This window comes from Nycticebus coucang, chromosome 9, assembly GCF_027406575.1.
Source record: "Nycticebus coucang isolate mNycCou1 chromosome 9, mNycCou1.pri, whole genome shotgun sequence".
NCBI classification, from domain to species: Eukaryota; Metazoa; Chordata; class Mammalia; order Primates; family Lorisidae; genus Nycticebus; species Nycticebus coucang.
The window spans coordinates 25,908,363-25,930,318 of record NC_069788.1 but is presented as its reverse complement, the minus strand read 5'-3'; the positions used below and the strand labels follow the sequence as shown (position 1 = coordinate 25,930,318).

The 21,956-nt window shown below is 35.7% G+C and overlaps 1 protein-coding gene across 19 annotated transcripts in view; it reads left to right on the top strand.

The window, feature by feature from the left end:
- Positions 1-21,956, top strand: part of MLIP (muscular LMNA interacting protein) — a 312,602-nt gene that overhangs the window by 258,771 nt on the left and 31,875 nt on the right. For 14 of the 19 annotated variants that reach the window (XM_053603333.1, XM_053603332.1, XM_053603343.1 and 11 more), the window contains one exon: positions 13,391-13,597. The exons of 3 other annotated variants lie outside the window; for them this stretch is intronic. In XM_053603333.1, coding sequence (XP_053459308.1) covers positions 13,391-13,597 — 207 coding nt within the window. Of the gene's footprint in view, positions 1-216; positions 399-13,390; positions 13,598-21,956 lie in introns of those variants that run through there. 2 more of the 19 variants (XM_053603339.1, XM_053603342.1) reach the window with 2 other exon arrangements.

Below are 21,956 nucleotides of genomic sequence, written 5' to 3'. Positions count from 1 at the left end.
GTGTTCCTTTGAAGGAAAGTTGTAGCAAAAATGCTATGATTCCGATTTTAAATTGTTCTATGTTCTAGATAGCAAAGGAAAGCTGAAAATAACTGCTGCTTTTACAAATAAACTTTGCTTCACTAAAGAGGTGGGAAGACAAGGAGAGGGTGAAGTTTAAGGCTTTGGGAGTTTTACCCATTGTACTCTGAGACCACTAAGATGTCTTGTCCTCAGGAAAACTATACTAGTTTGAAAAGGGGACAGCATTCAGAGAAGAGAAAGTGGATTTTCACCCTTCACTTCCAAAGCACCGGGAAGGGAGCAACTTGAAAATGCCAGAAATGAACAAAAGAATCTCAGATGTGCAGGCTTTAATGAGACAAGCTCAAAATGGCCTTTGGTGTTACAACGAAAACAGCTTTTGAAGTTGAACAGTTTGACTTGGTGGTTGAGCAGAAAGTGGGATTTTTCTATAGCAGGGCATGCATCAGATATGGCTGTGGTATTAATTTTCTGATGTCTCTGTCAATTAAGCAGAACTAAATTAATTTATTCACTACATATTTGCTGACTTTTCTGTAATGAACAAAAATAATATTTGCTTCATAAAGTCTTATCTTCTTGAAGTTTTATAGGATATAATACTATAATCAACCAACATAATTAATTTCTTTTTAAAAATTAAGCTCCTTTGTAAAGCCTAATTTTTTTTAAAGATTAGTTCTACATCTATATACACTGAAGAAGAAAATTCTCAAGTCACTGTAAAGTGGTTTAAAGCATTTTATCAGAAATAACTATATTACCTATTTCATTGATAGAAACATGTCCCAGACTATTTTATGTTCCCTGTCCTTCCCCCCAATACTACAACATTAAAAGATTCATGTATTGAATGCTAGAGCAGGGTAAAATCATGTTCATTTTCAGAATCCATTTAGAATAGTGATATCCAAAGTATCAACCTCAAGATGATTTTCCAAGATGCGGGTAGGGTGCAGGTTAGTCATGATAGAGATTTTATTAATGTGTTTTTAAGCAGAGGTCACAAACTATAGCATGTGGCCCAAGTCTGATTCAACGTCCTCTTTACCAAGGGCAACAAAGTGAGACTCTGTTCCCTCCCCCCAAAAAGAAGTTTTATTGGAACATAGTCATGCCTGTTTAAAACCAAGTGTTGCTGAAGAATGGGGGTATGTTTTGAGAAATGCCTTGATTTTGTCGTGATTGTGTCTTTGTGTGAACATGAGAGTGCACTGATGTTAGATGAATCTCAATGGGTTAGGACACTCCCTACCTGGACCACGTGGACTAGCACATTGCTGGTCAGCTACAAGTCTCAAAGGCATGTTACTGTACTCAACATTGTAGACAGTTATAACACAATGGCAAGTATTTGCATATCCAAACATATCTAAACATGGAAAAGGTACAGTCATAATATGGTACAAAAGCTTTTAAAAAATGGCACAACTGTATAGGGAACTTATCATGAATGGAGCTTGTAGAACATGAAATTGCTCTGAATGAGTCAGTTAGTGAGTAGTAAGTGAAAGTCTAGGACATTACTGAGCACTATTGTAGACTTTATAAACACTGTCTACTTAGACTACATTAAATTTCTAAAATTGTTAATTTTTTCAATAATAAATTAACCTTAATTTTTGGCTTTCATATGAAAGCTATAACCCAGTTATAACCTAAGAATATGGGGAATGGGGAGAGGGAGAGGAGGGAGGAGGGAGGCTGGACAGAGGGAGGGTGATAGGTGGGATTACACCTGCGGTGCATCTTACAAGGGTACATGTGAAACTTAATAAATGTAGAATATAATTGTCTTAACACAATAACTAAGAAAATGCCAGGAAGGCTATATTAACCAGTGTGATGAAAATGTGTCAAGCCATTTATAAAACCAATGTATGGTGCCCCATGATCACATTAATGTACACAGCTATGATTTAATATTAATAAAAAAATAAATTAACCTTTGCTTACCTTAACATTTTTACTGTATCAGTTTTTATCTTTTTTAACTCCTTTGTAAAACACTTAAGACACAAACCTATTATAGCTGTATAAAAAATATTTTCTTTCTTTTCATCTTTATTCTCTATGTTAAAATTTTTTATTTTTTTTTTAACTTTTTAAACTCTTTGTTTTAAAAACTAAGACATAAACACACACACTAGCCTAAATTTACACAGGGTCAGGATTATCAAGATGTCACTAGGTGATAGGTGCTTTTTTTAAAAAAAAAAATATATATATATATGTTTTTTTATTAAATCATAGCTGTGTACATGAATGCAATCATGGGGTACAATGTGCTCATTTTATATACAATTTGAAATGTTTTCATCACACTGGTTAACATAGCCTTCACGGCATTTTCTTAGTTATTGTGTTAAGACATTTATATTCTACACCTAGTAAATTTCACATGTACGCCTGTAAGATGCACCGTAGGGGTGGTCCCACCAACTTTTCACCTTCATTATGATCTTAGGGGATGATCATTGTATGTGTGGTCTATTGTTGAGCAAAACATTGCTATGTGGTACGTGACTATATTTTTGTATTGGCTAAGGCTACGTTCATACTATCCTGGCAGGATTGAGTAATTGTGATAGATGTATGGTTTGCAAAGGCTGCAAACCTTTACTAATTATACCTTTAAAGAGAAAAATTGCCAATTCCTACTCAGAAACAATAAGAAACATTTTGAGCTTTGATGGTTTATATGACTTTGCATAGATCTCCTTTGTAGGCCTGAGCGCTAGGCAGTTACAACACATACTAGTGCATGGTGCCCCATGACCACATTAATGTACACAGTTATGATTTAATAAAAAATAATAAATAAATAAATATATATATATCCTAGATGAGATTCTCCAGGAAAGTGCCAGAGCTTGCTCTCTAATTTGGAGCAATGGAAAGTTAACACACAGTTGGCCATTTCTTAAGGATGTTGTTGTAACTTATTGGAGTTCATGTGCCCTGTTAGCCACACATATGATTTATTATTTTAATTATTTTAAGTAAAATAACCCTCATAAAATAAGCAAACGACTTTATAGAAACATACCGAGAAGACACCTACAAACTAATCTAGATAGAAGCAACAAAAAATAGCAGAGTTGACCCGAGGCCTGTGTCTAGTTTAACCTTGTCCTCAGATGTCAATATCAAATTGAAACACTGATAATCTATTGAATTTGACAAGATGTAGGCCAGTTTGGGGGAAATTATTAAAACTATTCAAAATGTAGTTTTATATCTTCTTATATTATGGTATACCTGGCCCTAAGTGTATAATTTTACTTTGAGATTTATCCAGTAATTTTATTATGACAACATAATTAGATATTTACCAAGTAAGCATCTAAGGACATGAAAATGTGCCACAATTGTGTTTAAAGACACAGGGTACTCAATTTATAATGTTTAAAGTTTTGCTGAAGTAAGTGATAAAATTGCCTTCTGAGGACTCTTTATAGAAATAGAGAAGAAAATTAAACATCTTTAATTGGGGATAAATTTGTTCTTCCCACTGTAGTAAGTATTACAGAATAAAACATAGAAAACAATAGAATGATGAAGTGAAATTTATTTCTTTATTATCAAATACCACTAGAGAATCCATAGCAAACACTTCTGGTAACTTGAAAAAAGTGAGTAAGGAGCAAATTAAATTATATTGGAGTTTTATTATGCAGTTGGATCACTGTATGGATTTTAAAATCTTCTCAGTTTACATACAGCGGTTGTGTTCTAAGTATGAAATGTACGTAAGTGATATTTTGAGTCTTACTGGAAAAATAAATTAGAGAAAATATTTTCTTTAAAGTAAGTGAGTTCTTTTATAAAATCACCATTCTGTTAGAAAATTGTGGACATATAATGGCAATAGAGTATATTTTAAAAAGATCGTACTATGGAATCGCAGCTATATCAATGTGTATAGATAAGCTGTGATGACAAAGAAGGTATAGACACACGACTCTTTGCAATAATAAGATGGAGAAGGACCATGAAAATCTTTTTGATCATTTGAAAGTTATCATGTTATCTCATGCAAAATATTTTTAAAAGTATAAACTTCAAGATGCATCATGAGTATTTGTTTTTGAAAAATAAAAATGAGCTTTCTCTTTCAATAAAGGAATTGCAAATTAGCAATTAGTTACATTTTGTCCTCTTGACATTCAAAGTAAAAAGGAGCAACAAGAGAGCAAATTCTCAGTAAACCACCAACAAACAATACAGTGACAAGGAAAATCCAAACCACAGGGTAAGTGGAAAGACCGTGAAGAGTAGTGAAGAGAATGAGCAAATGTGAGTTGGGGAGGAAATGGAGTGAGGAGACAGCGAGTAGGCAGAATCCAGAATTAGCAAGCCCTCTTTGGGCAGGCTGGGATGCACCTTAATATGCAAACCCCAAACCCCTTGTCTTTGCATGGGGGCATACGTTGGCCACAGAAGCCCTGACCTGATTTTCTTCTGAGAAGCAGAGGAAGTGGGCCTATACATTGACTCACAGAGCAAATCGAATTTGCAGAATGCTCTCTCTGGCAAACTGAACAAAGTCAAGTTGCTATGTAAAGTTCTGTACAACTCATAGTCTTCATTATTTGAGGAGAACTAAAGGCTCAACCATTCTCATCCCAAACTCAGGGGCACAAATATCACTACTGTTAGTAGTCTCTTCCCCACGTAAATCTGGTTATAGAAATATGTGGTCCAGGAAAGATTAATTTGCTATGGAAATAAATGAAATAATAAATGAAAATAAAACCCTTATAGATTGGATAACAAACGAAATTAATCTTTAACCTTTTAAATGAGTCGAGAACCGATGAAAATAATAAAGTGCTCCAGGTACAACAAATAAAAATAAAGGAGAGGATAAAATTTTCATTATGGGCTGGTTGAATTCAGGCCAAAAATTCCTTCAGCAAGATGACACTTTTAACACTAGAGGGTGAAATTAACAAGTAAAATACAATCATTAGTGTATTCAAATATCAAAATATAACAACATTCATAAGGCAAAAACAAGAAATAGGATGAAAAAACTAGAAATGTATTAGTGATAAAATATTATATCACTTTTTGGCTTATAATAGATTAAGTGTAAAAAGTAGGTAAAATAAATTATCTAAGATAAATCATATATATTACATATGTATGTATATGTAATATATATGTACTCTACCCTGCAAACAGGACAAAACAAAATAGAATTTTACTTTTTATTTATTTTCATTTTTATTTTTTTATTAAATCATAGCTGTGTACATTAATGTGATCATGGGGCACCATACACTAGTTTCTTAGACCGTTTGACACATTTTCATCACACTGGTTAACATAGCCTTCCTGGCATTTTCTTAGTTATTGTGCTAAGACATTTACATTCCACATTTACTAAGTTTCACATATACCCTTGTAGGATGCACCGCAGGTGTAATCCCATTAATCCCCCTCCCTCCGCCCACCTCCCCCCTCCTTCCCCTCTTTTTCCCCCTTCCTCCTATTCTTAGGTTGTAACTGGGTTATAGCTGTCATGTGAAAGCCATAAATTAGTTTCATAGTAGGGCTGAGTACATTGGATACTTTTTCTTCCCTTCTTGGGATACTTTACTAAGAAGTATATGCTCCAGCTCCATCCATATAAAAGTGTCCATCTTTCTTTATGGCTGCATAATATTCCATGGTGTACATATACCACAATTTATTAATCCATTCGTGGATTGATGGGCATTTGTGCTTTTTCCATGACTTAGCAATTATGAATAGGGCTGCAATAAACATTCTAGTACAAATATCTTTGTTGTGATGTGATTTTTGGTCTTCTGGGTATATGCCTAGTAGAGGAATTATAAGATTGAATGGCAGATCTATTTTTAGATCTCTAAGAGTTCTCCAAATATCTTTCCAAAAGGAATGTATTAATGTGCATTCCCACCAGCAGTGTAGAAATGTTCCCTTTTCTCCACATCCGCGCCAACATCTCTGGTCTTGGGATTTTGTGATATAGGCTAGTCTCACTGGAGTTAGATGATATCTCAAAGTAGTTTTGATTTGCATTTCTCTGATGATTAAAGATGTACGCGGCTTACTTTTTATTAAAGATCCAAAAAACACTGATAAAAACTGACTATATATTAGGCCCCCAAAGAAAATCTACTAATTGCCAAGGTGGAAATGTTTCACACAAATTTATCTGATCATGAAAAGATTTATAAGTTAATCACAAAGTTTAGAAAACACAAAATAGCCCTTCCACATGCAAATTGAAATTTTTGCTTTTCAATAAATATTGGATCAAACTGAAAATCCAAAACAAAATATCTCTTTTTTTCTTCTTTTATACCAAGCTTCATTGAAGAATAATTGTCAGTTAAAAATTGTGAATATTTAAGGTGCGTGACTTGATGTTTTGATATATGTATATATTGTGGAATGATAACTACAATCAAGCTAACATATCTATCACTTCACCCAGTTGCCACTGTTAATATTGTTGTTGTTTTTGCTGTAGTGGTGGTTAAGAACACTGAGGACCCACCGTTTTATCAAATTTCAAGGTTGTAAATTATAATAACATTGTTATATGGAAGATTTCCAGAAAGATCTACATTCTTCCCATATCTTAGCTATGGTGAAAAATCCTACAATTAATGTGAGAGTTATTTGGATATATACATCAGAAGAGGGATTGCTCTATTGTTGATTTTTTTGAGGAACCTCCATACTATTTTCATATTGGCTGTACAAATTTACATACCCATCAACAGTAGACAGGGGTTTTCTATTTTCACATCCTGACCAATGCTCAGGACCTTTTGAAAATAGGTATTTTAATAGGTGTGAGGTGATTTCTTATTGTGGGTTCAATCTGAATTTTGCTGATAATCACTGGTGTGAGTACCTTTTGATATACCACCTGGCCTTTTCATACACTCATTGGCCATATCTTCTTTTGAGAAATGTCTATTTAGGTCTTTTACCTATTTTATAATTAGGTTATTTATATTTTTGCTATGGAGTTGTATGAGTTCCTGTATGTTTTATCAACTATAAAATTGGAAACTATTTTCTTTCACTCTCTAAGTTGCCTTTTCATAATGTTGAGTGTTTCTTTTGCTGTCAAAAGCTTTCTAGTTTGATGTCATCCCTTGTGTCTATTTTGGCTTTTACTGAATGTGATTTTTTGATATCATGTGCAAAACATCAATGCTTAGACCAATGCTGAGAAGCTTTTTCCCTATGTTTTCTTCTAGTAGTTTAAAAGTCTCAGGCCTTAAATTTAAGTCTATAATCTATTTTGAGTTAATTTTTGTAAATGATGTGAGATAAGTTTCCCATTGTATTCTTCCACACGTGGATATCGAGTTTTCCCCACACCTTTTATTGAAGAGATGATCCTTTCCCCACTGTAGGTTTTGATGCCCTTGTCAAAGATCAGTTAGCTGATCATGATGGGTGGTTTTACTGTGGGGTTCTCAATTATATTCCATTGATTTACATGTCTGGTTTTGTGCCAGTAATATACTGTTTATTGTAGTTTTGTGATATATTTTTATTTATTTTTGTATCTTGCTACAAAAATCTTTATTGAAACTTTTATTCATTTATTAGAATAGATTGCTTGAAGAGAAATAATTAAAAGTATGGATTTTCTAAAAATTTCCTGTTACAGCAAAAGACTTTTCAGAAAGTGTATAGCAATTTTAATTTCTATAAGGTGCATATAAGGTTGACTCTCTCACTTTATCCTAAGAAATATTATATATTTCATGAAATATATTTTTAAATCAAAAAATGTGATTCTCCACACAAAGAAAGCGTGTTTGGAAACTTGTCTTTGGGTTCATTGGATTGAGAGTATTCTATCATATTGTCTTTTTGGATTGCTTTTATCTGCTGATTTTTTGATAATGATCATATATTACTTTATGAACATATGTTATTTTAATATAGTAATATTAAAACTAAGACTTTTGAAATAATAAAGAAAAATCAACTTGCAAAAAACAGAAGTTCTTTCAAATTATTCTCTACTATAACTTACAGGATATACTTAAAGTAGTCCTTGAAAGAAAATTTGTAACTCTAAAAATTCTTTTTTTTTTTTTGAGCAGTTTTTGGCCAGGGCTGGGTTTGAACCCGCCACCTCCGGCATATGGGACTGGCGCTCTACCCCTTTGAGCCACAGGCGCCACCCATAACTCTAAAAATTCTTAATGAATATATGTTAAAAGGATTAAAAGCTAATAAAAATTTCAATTTGGAAAATTTAGGAACAAAAAATAAAACAGAAAAAATTTTAGAGTAAACATTATTTATGAAGAAAATCCTTATCTTTTGCAAAAGAAAGGGATTTATGAACATAGTAAAAAGGTAAGTAATTAGAAAACAGAAATTCTATAGAAATCACAAACTGAAATACACTATTTGAAAATCATATAAAATAGCAAACTGCTATCTAAGCAAATCAATAAAAAGGGAGAAAATATACAATACAAAATAAGAAATAAATATGGCAATTGCTAACAATATCGAGGATACAAAATACAGCACTGTTTTTCTCAACCTTATGCAAATGAATTTGAAAATCCAAAGGAAATGAGCACTTTGTAACAGAAATAAAATTTTCCAAGAAATATAATTTCCTAAAAAAAAAAATAGAAAATACAAAAAGAAAAAGTCCAGTAAGACAATTACCAAAAGATAAACTGTAAAAAAAATGGTTAACAGGTACTTTTAAGAAGCTCCAGGTCAAATATGAATTTACAGGGAATTCTAACAACCTTTAGAGGAATGAATACGCTCATGTGTTGCTTCACATGTGGTTTGAGAAATGCGTCATTCATCAATTTCATCATTGTGTGAACATCACACGGTGTACTTAAACAAACATAGATGGCATAGCTTACTGATTTTATTATCTGGGTTAGGTTACACAAAATAATTAGGGTACAAATCTGTACCGCACATCACTGTGCTGAATACTGCAGGAAGCTGTAACACTGTCATAAGTATGTGTGTTCCTAAATATATGCAAACATGGAAAAGGCACAATGCAAAGTGGGACCATTATCATACATGTGGTCCATCACTGACCAAAACATTGTTATGAACCGTATGACTGATTTTAACAGCAGACAGTTGTAGACAATGGTCATACAATGCTATTTTCTAAATTATTTTGTGTAGCAAGTGTAGGATTATCATCAAAATCTAATAGAGGTTGCCCAAAAAGGGAACCTCAGTCCAAACTGAGTTTTGAATATTGATGGAAATACCTTAATTTAGTGGGAAACAGAATTCAGTAGCACACTAAAGAAAGCTGTCCTTACCAAATGTGATTTATTTTTGTAAGGCAAGGATAAAATAATATGATCTCCCTAGACTTCATGTACCATTTATTAAATACACATAATAAAACTCTTAGGGATTTTTCAGTAGAGGATGGTGGCTTGAACACAGCCCTAAATTTGCTCTTCCTCAATATTTCCCTAACATTATTAAAAAGATGATATTTTTAAGGTATGGGAAGAGGAGGAGACACAGTAATCATACTTTAGGGGCCAGAAATGTATCTTGATTAGAAAAAAACTCACATAGCAGACACACAAGGTAGCTATATCCTAGGCAGGCCCAGTAGTGATTCCATTTCTACCATAGAGTTCTCAAAAGGCTTAGGATTTGGAGGCTCTTGATACCTTTGAAAGGAGGGCAAAGAAATGGCAGTCGGAATAAAGAAGATAGGGTACAAACCATAAAACAGCTGCACACCAATGAGGGTAAAGGGAATGACCCCCATGATGTTTTGTTTTTGTGTGAATATGCCTTTCATAAACAAATGGACAAAAAAAAAAAAAATCATCCGAGGTCAGTCCCTGACTCTCCTTACCCTTGGAATGTAAAACCGTTACCCCCAAACCCACGTTTCTCAGTGACTGACTTTCTCCCATCCTCAGAGAATAATTCATATGCCAGAGAGCGGGACATAGAGTTTCTTGCCTGGGGACACCTGGCACAGGGTTGGGTGGAGGAACTCTATTGAACACGACGAGAGACTAAGTGATGCTGTGAGGGGTTAATGTTGACATGCCCCATCTCTCCTATTCACATCTCAGAGCAGGCCTTTGTCTTCTAGGCAGCAAATTGAAAGAGGAATCTGACCAAAGAGGAAAGCCTTCAATTATTGAGATTGGGCTACTCTACACAATGAAACTCAAATAGTCTGATCCCAGTTGCACAGTTTTCAAAGAGCTCTTAATTCCTGACTCTACAACTTTATCAGAGCAACTAATGATACCCAGATACCTGAGAAATGCCTCCAATGTGACATATACACAAAACCAAAATAAAACAAATGGTGCATCTTACAAGGGTACATGTGAAACTTACTAAATGTAGAATATAAATGTCTTAACACAATAACTAAGAAAATGCCAGGATGGCTGTGTCAACCAGTTTGATGAAAATATTTCAAATTGTATATAAAACCAGTGTATGGTGCCCCATGATTGCATTAATGTACACAGCTATGATTTAATAAAAAAAAAAAAACAAGATATAAAACAGAAAAATTTCAAAACAAAAATTTCAAAATATACCATTTAGAGAGAAACAATTCAAAAATATTAATATTTTCAGAGATTAGATAAGATAATGCCTCCATAAAATCAAAACAAAATAATAAAAAAGAAAGAACATTTAGAGAACAAAAGGAACTCTTAATAATAGCATAAACACATGGACATAATAGCATAAACAAAAGATGAATATGAAAATTGGAGGTGGCGTGGCCAACACATTCCAGTTTGTCTTAGGACTAGAAGTCCCATTTCCTGGGCAACCTTTCTGTCCTGGGTCACCCTAACTGGTAAACCTCTGGAGCTATTGGGCCAAAGTAAAAGAGATAAGAATCAGAGGACTAAGAGTGCCCAATATCCACAAACAGAAGGGAGAAGATTGGGAGAAGGAAACAAAACAATTATTCAAGAACCTTTTCCAAAACAAAGTTTTACAGATTAAAGGGTATCATCCAGTTCCTGTCACAGTAGATGAAAATATACTCACATCAACTTGCATATTGGGGAATTTTCAGATTACTGAAGGCAAAAAGAAATCCCGTGTACTTTCTGTGAGAGGAGAAAAAAAAATGTTTACAAATCATCAGAAACTGAAATGACTTTGAGCTTCTCAACCTCATTGGACAATGGAAGCCAATGTAACTTAGAATTTCATAGTTGAACAATTAAAAGTAAGGGTAGGACAAAGTCAGTTTTCAACATGTAAGGGGTCAAAAATTTGCTTCCAATTACTCCATTGTCCCAAAAAGCTCCTTTAGGGCTCATTCAATGAGACAGGAAACCAAGAAGACATCAGAGTTGGGATACTGACAACAGGGGCTTGAACATGAGAAGAGGCAAAGGAATTTCCCAGGATAAATCCCAGGACAATGGCTTTATGCAAAGCATGGAAGACAAATGGCACAGATCAAAACAGGTGCTTTAAGTGGCAGGCTGTTACCAGGAATCCTTTCACCTTTGTACCCTATTATCAACCTGCCAATGCTCCAGTGAGTCTGGCCAAGTGTTGATAAAATTCTGCTCTCCCAGTTGCCTGAATAAACTGAAGATTCCACCTGACCCGACAAGAGTGTTCAGGTGTGATCTTGTCCTGAGAGCTGGAAATTGGCCACAGTGAGCTTAGAAGTAGCACAGCCTCTTCAAACATTGTCCTTCTGCCTGAACAGAACCTATGCACATCCCCAACCCCCAGATTATCCCACGCAGAAAACCCTTTGCTTCCCATAGATCACCATAGGCTTGCCTCCTGACATCCTAAGAATGGATTCTTGAACTCTCCAAGAAAAACTGAAGCCCAGTAGAAAGCAGAGACCCTGTTTAGATCACCTTTTTCTAAGCACTTTCAGATATTGGTAACAATATATCCCTTTCTTATGCTGCGAGTCTCCTGTTGACTACTCAGTTTTCATATTAATCATTTTTCACAATGACTAAAAAGTGTCATTAGCTGACATCATGAAACATTTGATTAAAAAATGAAACAAAATTGGAACATATTTCAATCTAAAAGCCAGCACCATTTTCAATGGAAAAGTACTACGTGTGTTCCATTAAAGCTGCCCACCAACGTAACTTTTATTTAACAGCGTTGGAGGTATTAGTCAGTGAAGGTAGACAAAAGAAAGAAATGAGATGTATACTAACTGGCAAAGAGGAGCGAATATATCACTATGTTAAGTGATTTGGTATTTTAGGTAATACACGTGACATTTCTAAGGGAATCATGACAATTACAATCAGTTTGGTAACTGAGTGATGTGTCTTGGTAGAAAATCTATAGCTTTCATATACTGATAAAGAAATATTCCAAAATTGTTATCAAATGAAAAAAATCACAAATAAGGTGCAGAATATTGTAAAGAGAATGCTATTTTTTAATAATAGCATGCTTATACTGTGTGTGTAACAAGAATATTTGAATACATTTATGTTTGTACTTGTATATATTTGTGATTACTTGTTTTGTAAAAGGTATATACAAACATTGAGACTCTTTTTGCAGTTTTTCTTTGTAAGATCACACTTCTCACCCTGTGATTTCCTTGCTCTCTCCACATAATTCATGGCTGCATTGGTAGTTCCTGCATTCATCTTGGAGTCTTTGCGTTCATCCCCTCCCCATGTTAAAGACCCAATCTGGTTAAGGCCTCCTAACTCCTCCTCGCTACAGTTGAACTTCTCCATATCTTGCATCACCTGTTCACCAGCAACACCTGGCCTGGAGCTGAAGACTTATGAACTCTTTCCCAATTCACCTCTCCCTGGTTCCTCATCCAGGCCAAACTCAACTCTGTAACCTACTGTGCTCTGAACGACAGCTCATTCTTCAGTCTCTCTGCTCACATGTTCCTAGCATCTTCCCTCCCCTCCCCTTTAACCCAAATTTCTTCCAAACCAAGTCACCCTGCAGGATCCTTCCATTCATTTCGACTCCTACCCACCTTTTCCATGAAGATTTTTTTCCAACCCCTGCTTACCTCCTTGGGATGGACACTTTTCTTCTTTACATATTTCTCCTCTCAAATACTTTTGAAAAATAAATTTAGCACCCTTGAGCATACTCTCTGCAGACACTTGTTTCATTCTGCAGAAAAGGCTAGAGGTGGGGAACCGAAAGGAATTGGTGAAATAGACAAACAATATATTGTGAAAACAGGTGTCTTGTGAGGGGCAGGAGAAGAGGTTTTTATCTTACCAGTAAGAGATTCTGCCCTGTGTCTATAACAGACATAATTCCAAGCGTGCTTAACTTTTGTCTGCTAACATCCTTTTTATGCCTTTCTTCTTCCCAGGATGTGACAGTCCCTCCCAAGCCTGTTTCACTCCATCCTTTATATCAGACTAAACTCTACCCTCCTGCTAAGTCCCTGCTGCATCCACAGGCCCTCCCGCACGCTGACCGTCTTGCCCCGGGACCCTTCAGTCATCTGTCCTCCTTCTCACTGAGTGATGAACAGGAGGCTTCTCACACCCTATTTAGTCACAACGTATGTAATAAGGTGAGAATTTCCCAACAATATAGGAATTATTCTGTGCTGTGAACTTTTATGACACTTGACTTTTAATACTTAAATGTGAAGGAAATATAGATTAAGAATATTTAAATATTTAATAATGAATGTATTAAAAATAGTAAATATTTGTGCTAAAGCACATTACTTTACAAACAGATGATAACTGACCATGGGAAATAATTTAAAATGTATTTTTTCCCCCAAAGTCATTTCCTGATTTGTGTTTCTCACTGTTTCATGTTCTAACCCCATGGTGGAAAATTGGGGCCATTTAAAAAACCTTCCAAGATGCCATTGTTCATTTATATTCTGATGTTAGCTCAATGTTCCTAAAAAGGTACTTGATGAGTTAGGCATTTGTAATTACAGTCAATGGGCAAAGAAATACTTAGAATTACTGCACGTATCTGCAAAATAATATTAACATTTTATTTGAAAATGTGTCTATTTGCCTCATAGTAATGGAATATATAAATAAAAAATGACATGTTCAGTACCTAGCATGTATATATGTGTATGTGTGTGTGTGTGTGTATGTATGTGTAGGAAGGTGTACAATACAAAACAAGTAGAAAGTATTTTTAGTTGGCTTTTAACCACACTCTTTTGGTGAATTTACTGAAAAGATCTATCTGTATCTCCTACAACTCAGGGGTGTCTCTCCCAAGGACCAGAAAGGCATTCCTTTAAAATGCCTTACAAGGCAGGGGGCCTCTGCCTCCCAGTCTCTGTGGGAGGGTAGAGTCCTGGCTTCACTGTGGCTGTCTAGCAGATGCAGCTAGCCTAATTAGCATTTGCCCTGACCAACCCTTGGTCATTTTTCCCCTCCCTGATTCTCCTGCGTCTCCACTTGCCCCTTCCTACTCCCTCATTCTCCACCCTCCCAATAAAATACCCAGTCACTTCTACACACATCAAAGTTGAGTTCCATACATGTTGAATCTCTTCCCTATTGCAATAGTTATTATGAATTAAAATCTGTCCTTACCACTTCAAAAATATATTTATAGTTGGCTTTGGAATGCAATTATAAATGTTTACTAGAAGCAAACGGTCCAGCTACATGGGACTTCTGTATAAGTTCCATTTGGTCTTCTGAGTATTATCATAAGGACATCCTGGTTAATAGAGACTCTCAGGCCCTGAAGATTTCCTAAAAGAATTGACTGGTCAAACTCAAACATCAACTAAATTTTTGTAAAATTAAAAATCTTACATAAAATTATTCATTTTACAAATTCCCTGTATCCGATGAAATATATCTTTATGTATGGAAATCGATCAAGGTCGTCTTCCAAAATGGAGTTAAGCAATATTCTTTGGGCTACTGGACTTTTTTTTTCTTTAATAGCAAAAATATTCAAAAACCCAGTCTAAACATAATCATCTAAAATGTGAGCACCATAATATACACAGAAGAATTAACTTTTTATATTTAGTACCATGTACCACTCGTATGGCTAATCCTGAATTGAACAACTTTTAAAATTTTCTGCCAATATGATGTTTTGGGACAATGTTCAAGATGATATTTTTATCTTTGGTTGCTTCTTTTGCCTGTTCTAGAAAAAAAGTAGTATATTAAGGAAAGTATAATATTTTTAAAACCTTTATATATTATTTGTAATTCTCCATGATTTAATAATTGGCAACATCTGTGAAATCTAATTAGTTATTAGGACAAATAATTATAATAATGTATTTCAAACTAATTTCATTTCTAACAAGTTGCCATCTATGATAGGGTTAGATTTATTTTATAGGTATCTGTTATATGAAATAGCTCATTCCTTTGCTATTTTGGTGATGGTATTTTCTGGAAATCTTTAGGATGAGTAGTTGGAATATTTTATCCATATTTTAGCCTTTGATTAGATTGTGAAGAATAATATTTAAAAGCCATGAGAGGTTGGACAACTGTTTTCAGCCTGCACAATCTTCATAATAGATTTTGTCTCTTTCAGTCTAAGATTTATTGATGTTGAATAAAGAGCCATTCATTACAAAATTAATAAGAGTAATAATAATAATGTAGTAATACCACATTTCTTCATGGAAGATTCCATTGATTAGTCTTGTATCTATTGCCCTATTAAAATACATATGTGCCAATTGCTCATTCAATTTGATATTGGTGTTTTCAAACTTTGTGCTGGAGTTATTGGACTAATAGCATATTGATTTATCAATACTTCTCTTTTTTACATGAAATAGCTTCATGTCTGGGATTGTAAAGCACAACTGCCATATATATTAACTTTTCTCCAGTCCCCTAATATTGCTCCCAAGTGTAACTTTACAGCTTTGCCTACTGGGCTTATCTCTGAACTCAAATCTTCCCATCCTGCCCTCTGGAGAGCCAAACTGAACTGGAATTGACTCAATGATCTTTACAATCCCCTTTCAACGGGAGCTACGCTAGATGCTCAACAGGTTTAATTCCCTTTCTGTTGAGTCTGCAGTGTGCTCACATCCCTTCTAAGTCTTTGTCAAACTTCTCAAATCTTAAGTCCTCATTGCAATCTCTTCTTCTGTTTCTTAATTTCCAGATGGAGCTCTATACCAGGAGGCCACATCATGTCTTATAGGGATGATCAGAGACTTTCTTTCCAGCTTGGAATAAACCAGCTCATCCACCTTCTTTTCTCCAGTTTCCAATTCCTTTTATTTCCTTCTTTAATTCTTAAAAGTCATGTAGCCCAGTAGTATGGTGCCGCTAGTCAGTTGTCTGAGTTTATTTCTGGACTCAACCCTTTTCACATGCTGACACTGGGCAGGCCATTTAGCCTCTGCATACCTCCATTTACTCATCTTTCGAACAGGGATGCTAACAGTCCCAGCCTTATCAGAGTACTGTGAGGATAGGATGAGCTGAAATGTGTAAAACACTTAGAACAGTGCCTGAAACATAACCAGAACCTTATAAAGGTTAGGTATTATTATCACTAATCCTTCCCAGAATGTCATTCCTATTGCTCTCTTAAATCTTCATTCATTCTTTCTCCACAGGATGACTCCCATTTGTAAACAGAAACTTCAAAAGAAAAAAAAAAAAGCACTTCCCCATTCTTTTCCTTGATGCTGCTGCAAATCTATCAATTTCAAAATTTTCCTTTTTCAAAGTGTTCAATAGCCACTATCTGCATTCTTTCCACACACTCACACTTCAGCCCATTAATAGCATCTTGACATTCATTTCCATCACTCCACTGACATCGTTCTTTTAAGGGTAAACTTCTTGTCAGCAAATCCAGCTGCATGTCCTCAATCCTCTGTCTCTTTTATTCCTCTGTAGCAATTGACAGGATTGATGATTCACTCTTGAATTTCTCTCCTCGCTCTGCTCTTGGGCAAGGATGTGCATTCCAGCCCCCTGCCTGCTGCTTCACCGTTCGCTTTGTGCCCACTTCTTGTTCCTCTCCTCCTTCTTTCTAGTTGCCTCCCTTCAGATATTCGCCCACTCACAACCCTTAATAATTATCTTAGTAGAGATAAGTCTCAAATCCACATTTTCAATTCTGCTTCTCCCCTGAGAATCAGTTTCATTTCCTCTGCGGCTTGCTTATCACTTCCCCTAGGATGTCACATTGTCATCTGATGCTCATCATTTTGCCTCAAACTAGTTCTGCACTGGATTCCCGACTTTCATCATTAATACAACATTTTCTCAGTCCCCAAATGCAAAGCTTGATTCATCTATTCTGCTTTTTCTACTTCGTCCTTGTAGCTAGTCGTTCAACAACTTGACTGGGTTCTTCTTTTGCCGTGCCTGTCATATTATCTCACACTGTTCTTTATCATTATTTTACTTTACTTAACATTATCTACTTCTTTTCCTCTAGGCATGCCTTGGGAATTTCTTACTGTTCAACTTGTTCATGCATTCTCCCCATACAAAACACTCTCCTAAATTCTCTTTACTCATACAAACCATTTTAAATTATCCTTGCTCTTCTGGGAAGTTTCTCAACTCATCAGCATTCAAAGTGATTTTCTGTCTCCTTTCAATTTCTGTAATCCTTGTCTGTGTTAAGGCATCTCAGATAAATGCAAGATCACTTAAAATCTAGGCTTTCTTATTCCTGTCTACTATACAATCATTCGCTGTACAATACATGGCTACATCCTTCTTCCTTTCCCTACATGTTGTGCCCTCAGAGGCTGAGGTCAGCTACCTCTGTGCCCCGACAGCGTACTTAGGAGAACATTGCAGATAAACTCTGTAAGGTGTTCCTGCAACCATCATCTCAGAGCCCTACATATCCTTCTCCTCCTGCCCCCTCTGCCATTGAGAACTCCGAAAGAGGCCATATTTATGAGTTTGTCTACTTAATTAAAATTTATTTGTAACCCCAAGTCCATACTTATTGCACTTACTCTTATAATCATTTGTGGGCATTCACGGAACAGGAAGACATTGGAGTCCCCTGAGCACATGTTTCCAGCTAAGGCTGAACGAGGCAACACTCTGCTTTCTTGTTTTAGGTATAGTGCGGTAAACGATTGTCTTTTTTGTGATCCATCTAGTGTTTTTGAATTTGTTTTCTTTTGCAATTTGTTGGTGATTTTGTGGTTGAAAACAACCCTAAGCACAGCATTGAAGTGCTGTCTAGTGTCCCTATGCACAAAAGGCGGGGAGGTGTCCTACTCCGTGGTGCTGTGGGCCATGAGTTCAGTGTCACTGAATTCATAACATGGGAGATAATTGTCTTTAAACACAAATGCTCATAAAATAGATTATTTATCGATTGGTTGATGGAAATGTGACCAGAGACTTGTAAGAACCCAACCCTGTATTTCCTCTGGGAGTAATGGTTCAGAATTACCGAATTCCATGTTCATGGTAATTTTTAGGACCTACTTACTCTGAATAATGAAGATGATTATATCTTTGGATTTCTCTAGGAAAAGGAGTCACATGATTTCGGGAGATGATTGCAAGTAATAACCATTTCCAGGAGTGGGGACTGAGACAAGGATAGAAAGCATCTGATAAAGGGTGTGTGATAAGCCTGTTACTACCCTGGGGAGCGGGAGCTTGATGTTGAGGGAACCAGGGATAGAGTATTGGGGGAGGGTCAGCAAAAAAGGAGAGGAGACCAGTCCAGGGATTGGAAAGGCTTTATTAGCAGAACAAAGAGAGAGAGCAGAGTGGAGTCTGACCAGGAACCAGCTCACTTTCATAAGTTTTAAGAAGCTTTTCTTATCAGTAGGGTTGAATGTGGGAGGGGGGTTCCCAGATGGAGTTATCCCATCTGCAGAGGGGCTAATTTTTGCACTCTGGGAAAATTTAGGAGTTGCTCCCTTAATTGGTCACCATCTGGGGCCAGAGGAAAAGTTGTTGTTCCATTGTTTCCCAGGAAAACTGGCCTGGAAGTGTTCCAGGGGGTGGGAAGGGGGTTACTATGATCGCACAGTTTGGTTTCTTACCTGCTCCTTCCCAACTGCGCTTCCCAAAATGCTGTACTCTTGTCAGGGCCAGTGAGGATTTCTTTCCCATAGATCTCACTGGGGAACTCTAGGAGGTTGTGGAGGACACACAGCCCAAAGCCCCACTCTCTGAAGGGTAAAGGACATTAGCTGAGGTCTGTGCCTATGGGAGGGGCAGCATTAATCTCCCAGAAAGAGCTCCAAGGCAAAGACTAGCAGAGGTGAGTAGTTTGAAGTTTGGAGGCTGATTGGTGCTAAAATGTTAATACCTGAGCTGACATAAGTGGGTCAATGATTTATATATAAACACAAAATTTTATGATTATGTTCTAAATTCGAAGTCAAAGCTCCTGCAGGTCAAAACTTGTGCTCTCAAAACCTTATTTATTTTATTTTATTTTCTTTACTCAAGCAAATAATTTATTGTATTAACATGTAAATCATATTGGATATATATGTTTCTCATATTTATCTTGAAGTAAATTTCATTAGAAACTTGTCAACAGGGTTTTCAGCTTTTTTATTATTATTAAATCATAGCTGTGTACATTAATGCAATCATGGGGCACCATACACTGGTTTTATAGACCATTTGACATATTTTCATCACACTGGTTAACATAGCCTTCCTGGCATTTTCTTAGTTATTATGTTAAGACATTTATATTCTACATTTACTAAGTTTCACATGTACCCTTGTAAGATGCACCGTAGTTGTAATCCCACCAATCACCCTCCTTCCGCCCACCTTCCCCCTCCCCTCCCCTCCCTTTCCCCATATTCTTAGGTTACAACTGGGTTATAGCTTTCATATGAAGCCATAAATTAGTTTCATAGTAGGGCTGAGTACATTAGATACTTTTTATTCCATTCTTGAGATACTTTACTAAGAAAATATGTTCCAGCTCCATCCATGTAAACATGAAAGAGGTAAAGTCTCCATCTTTCTTTAAGGCTGCATAATACATTCCTTTTGGAAAGATGTTTGGAGAACACTTAGAGATCTAAAAATAGACCTGCCATGCAATCCTATAATTCCTCTACTAGGTATATACCCAGAAGACCAAAAATCACATCATAACAAAGATATTTGTTTATTGCAGCCCAATTCATAATTGCTAAGTCATGGAAAAAGTCCAAGTGCCCATTGATCCATGAATGGATTAATAAATTGTGGTATATGTACATCAAAACTTTATTTTTGATGTATTATGCAGTGGGCTGTGCATACTGCTGAAATAATAAAAGATACAAAGGAACTATGTGTGAGATTACTGTCTTAAAATTATTTCTCATTTACCTGTCATTTTGCCAATTTTCCCCCCATTTTGCAATGCATTTAAAATTTTTTTATTTCCAAAGGTAGCAAAGTACCACATCAATGCAACTGTTTGTGTTCAGATTAAGACCTATTGGAGTTCACACCTTGTTTTAAAAAAATTCAATTGAATTTTTTTCCTAGCCAGCAGAAAGATGTTGCCATGTGCATCAATCACATCTCAACTACTTTCCTGGCCCTCAGGACCCAAAGTACCTAAGTAGAAAGTTTATCCTTTCCTGTAACTTTTATTTTTTTTTTCTCCATCCATCCTTTGCCTCATTTCTTCTATCTTCTACCCTCATAATCTCCAAGGTATGCCTGTCTTTCCAAGACAATGTAAAATCCTGATTTGGGGGGCCTACTTTCAACATTCCAACTTAATTACTCAGTTTTGTGAACTTTATCCTCTTTTATTATTCCAACTATATTTTCTCCTTTTTATTTATCACAACCACATGCCACATAGGCAGGAAGTTATCTCTTATTGTTATCTCCCTGGAGTCTCTTCTGCCAACTCCAACTGGCAACAAACGAGAAAGCGCATGGCCAGTCTATGAGTATAACGCAGAGGAGGGAGGACTAAGCCTTCACAGTCAGGATGACTTTTCTGATCTTTTGGCAGGAGAAAGGCTGAGATTTCCTAAACAAGAAGATTCTATTTACAGTGAAAGCTTGAGAGGTTTTACAAGCAAAAATAGGATCTTTATAGACAGAGAGAGAGCTTTGAAGCCCCAGGAGAAAATGTACTGCCATCCTTGAGGATATCTTACTCTTTCAGTTTTCAAAAAAAAAGAAATTTGTGAATGTGCAACCATTTTATTTCACTTTGTGTTTTCTTAAAACTGCATTATTTTTGTGCTTTGTATAACCATACACCATTTTGTTCTGAGTCTGCTTCCGTCCATTGAAAGAGATAAATAACTATGGCGGATTTTATGATATATACTGTAGCTTCTTGCATTGGTTTCATTGCCATTAAATTCCACTGTATATTTTTTTATAGTTCAAGCTTGCCTTAGTGTTGCAATTTAAATATTTCAGTGCTTATCTCTGGAGTGATCACTTGAAAAATCCCTTCCACTGTACCTTTCAGTTCATGGCCAGAGAGGTTGTTAATTTCTTACCTCTATTCTTCTTGCCTCCAAACACTCCTACCTGCAGACTTCCGTCATTGCTAGGAGGTCAGAGCAAGACAGGAAAAAGTATATTCCTATGGTAAGACCAGGTGTCCTGATATTTGTGGCCCCTTAAAAAAATGTATGCATACTAATATGTGTTTTTCTATTTTTTTAAACAAAATTGGAAAATAGTTTTCTAAAAGAAATATTTTGGTCTACATTATCACAAACCACTACAGTCAATAAATATTTTTAAAATTATATGATTTTAATTATTTTCACTTCCACCATTTATTATCAGAAGTGCCCTGATTTTATTAGTAATTCCAAAGTCACTTAAAGTGAAATGGAAGTTAAAATTCATCTGCAGAGCCTAGGATAATAAGACACCAGTTGCTGAATTTATTTTGTTGAATCAGTGAATCATTTTATGCCTATATCTGTATGAGTAGTTCAAACTCTTCTTTTAGCTTTC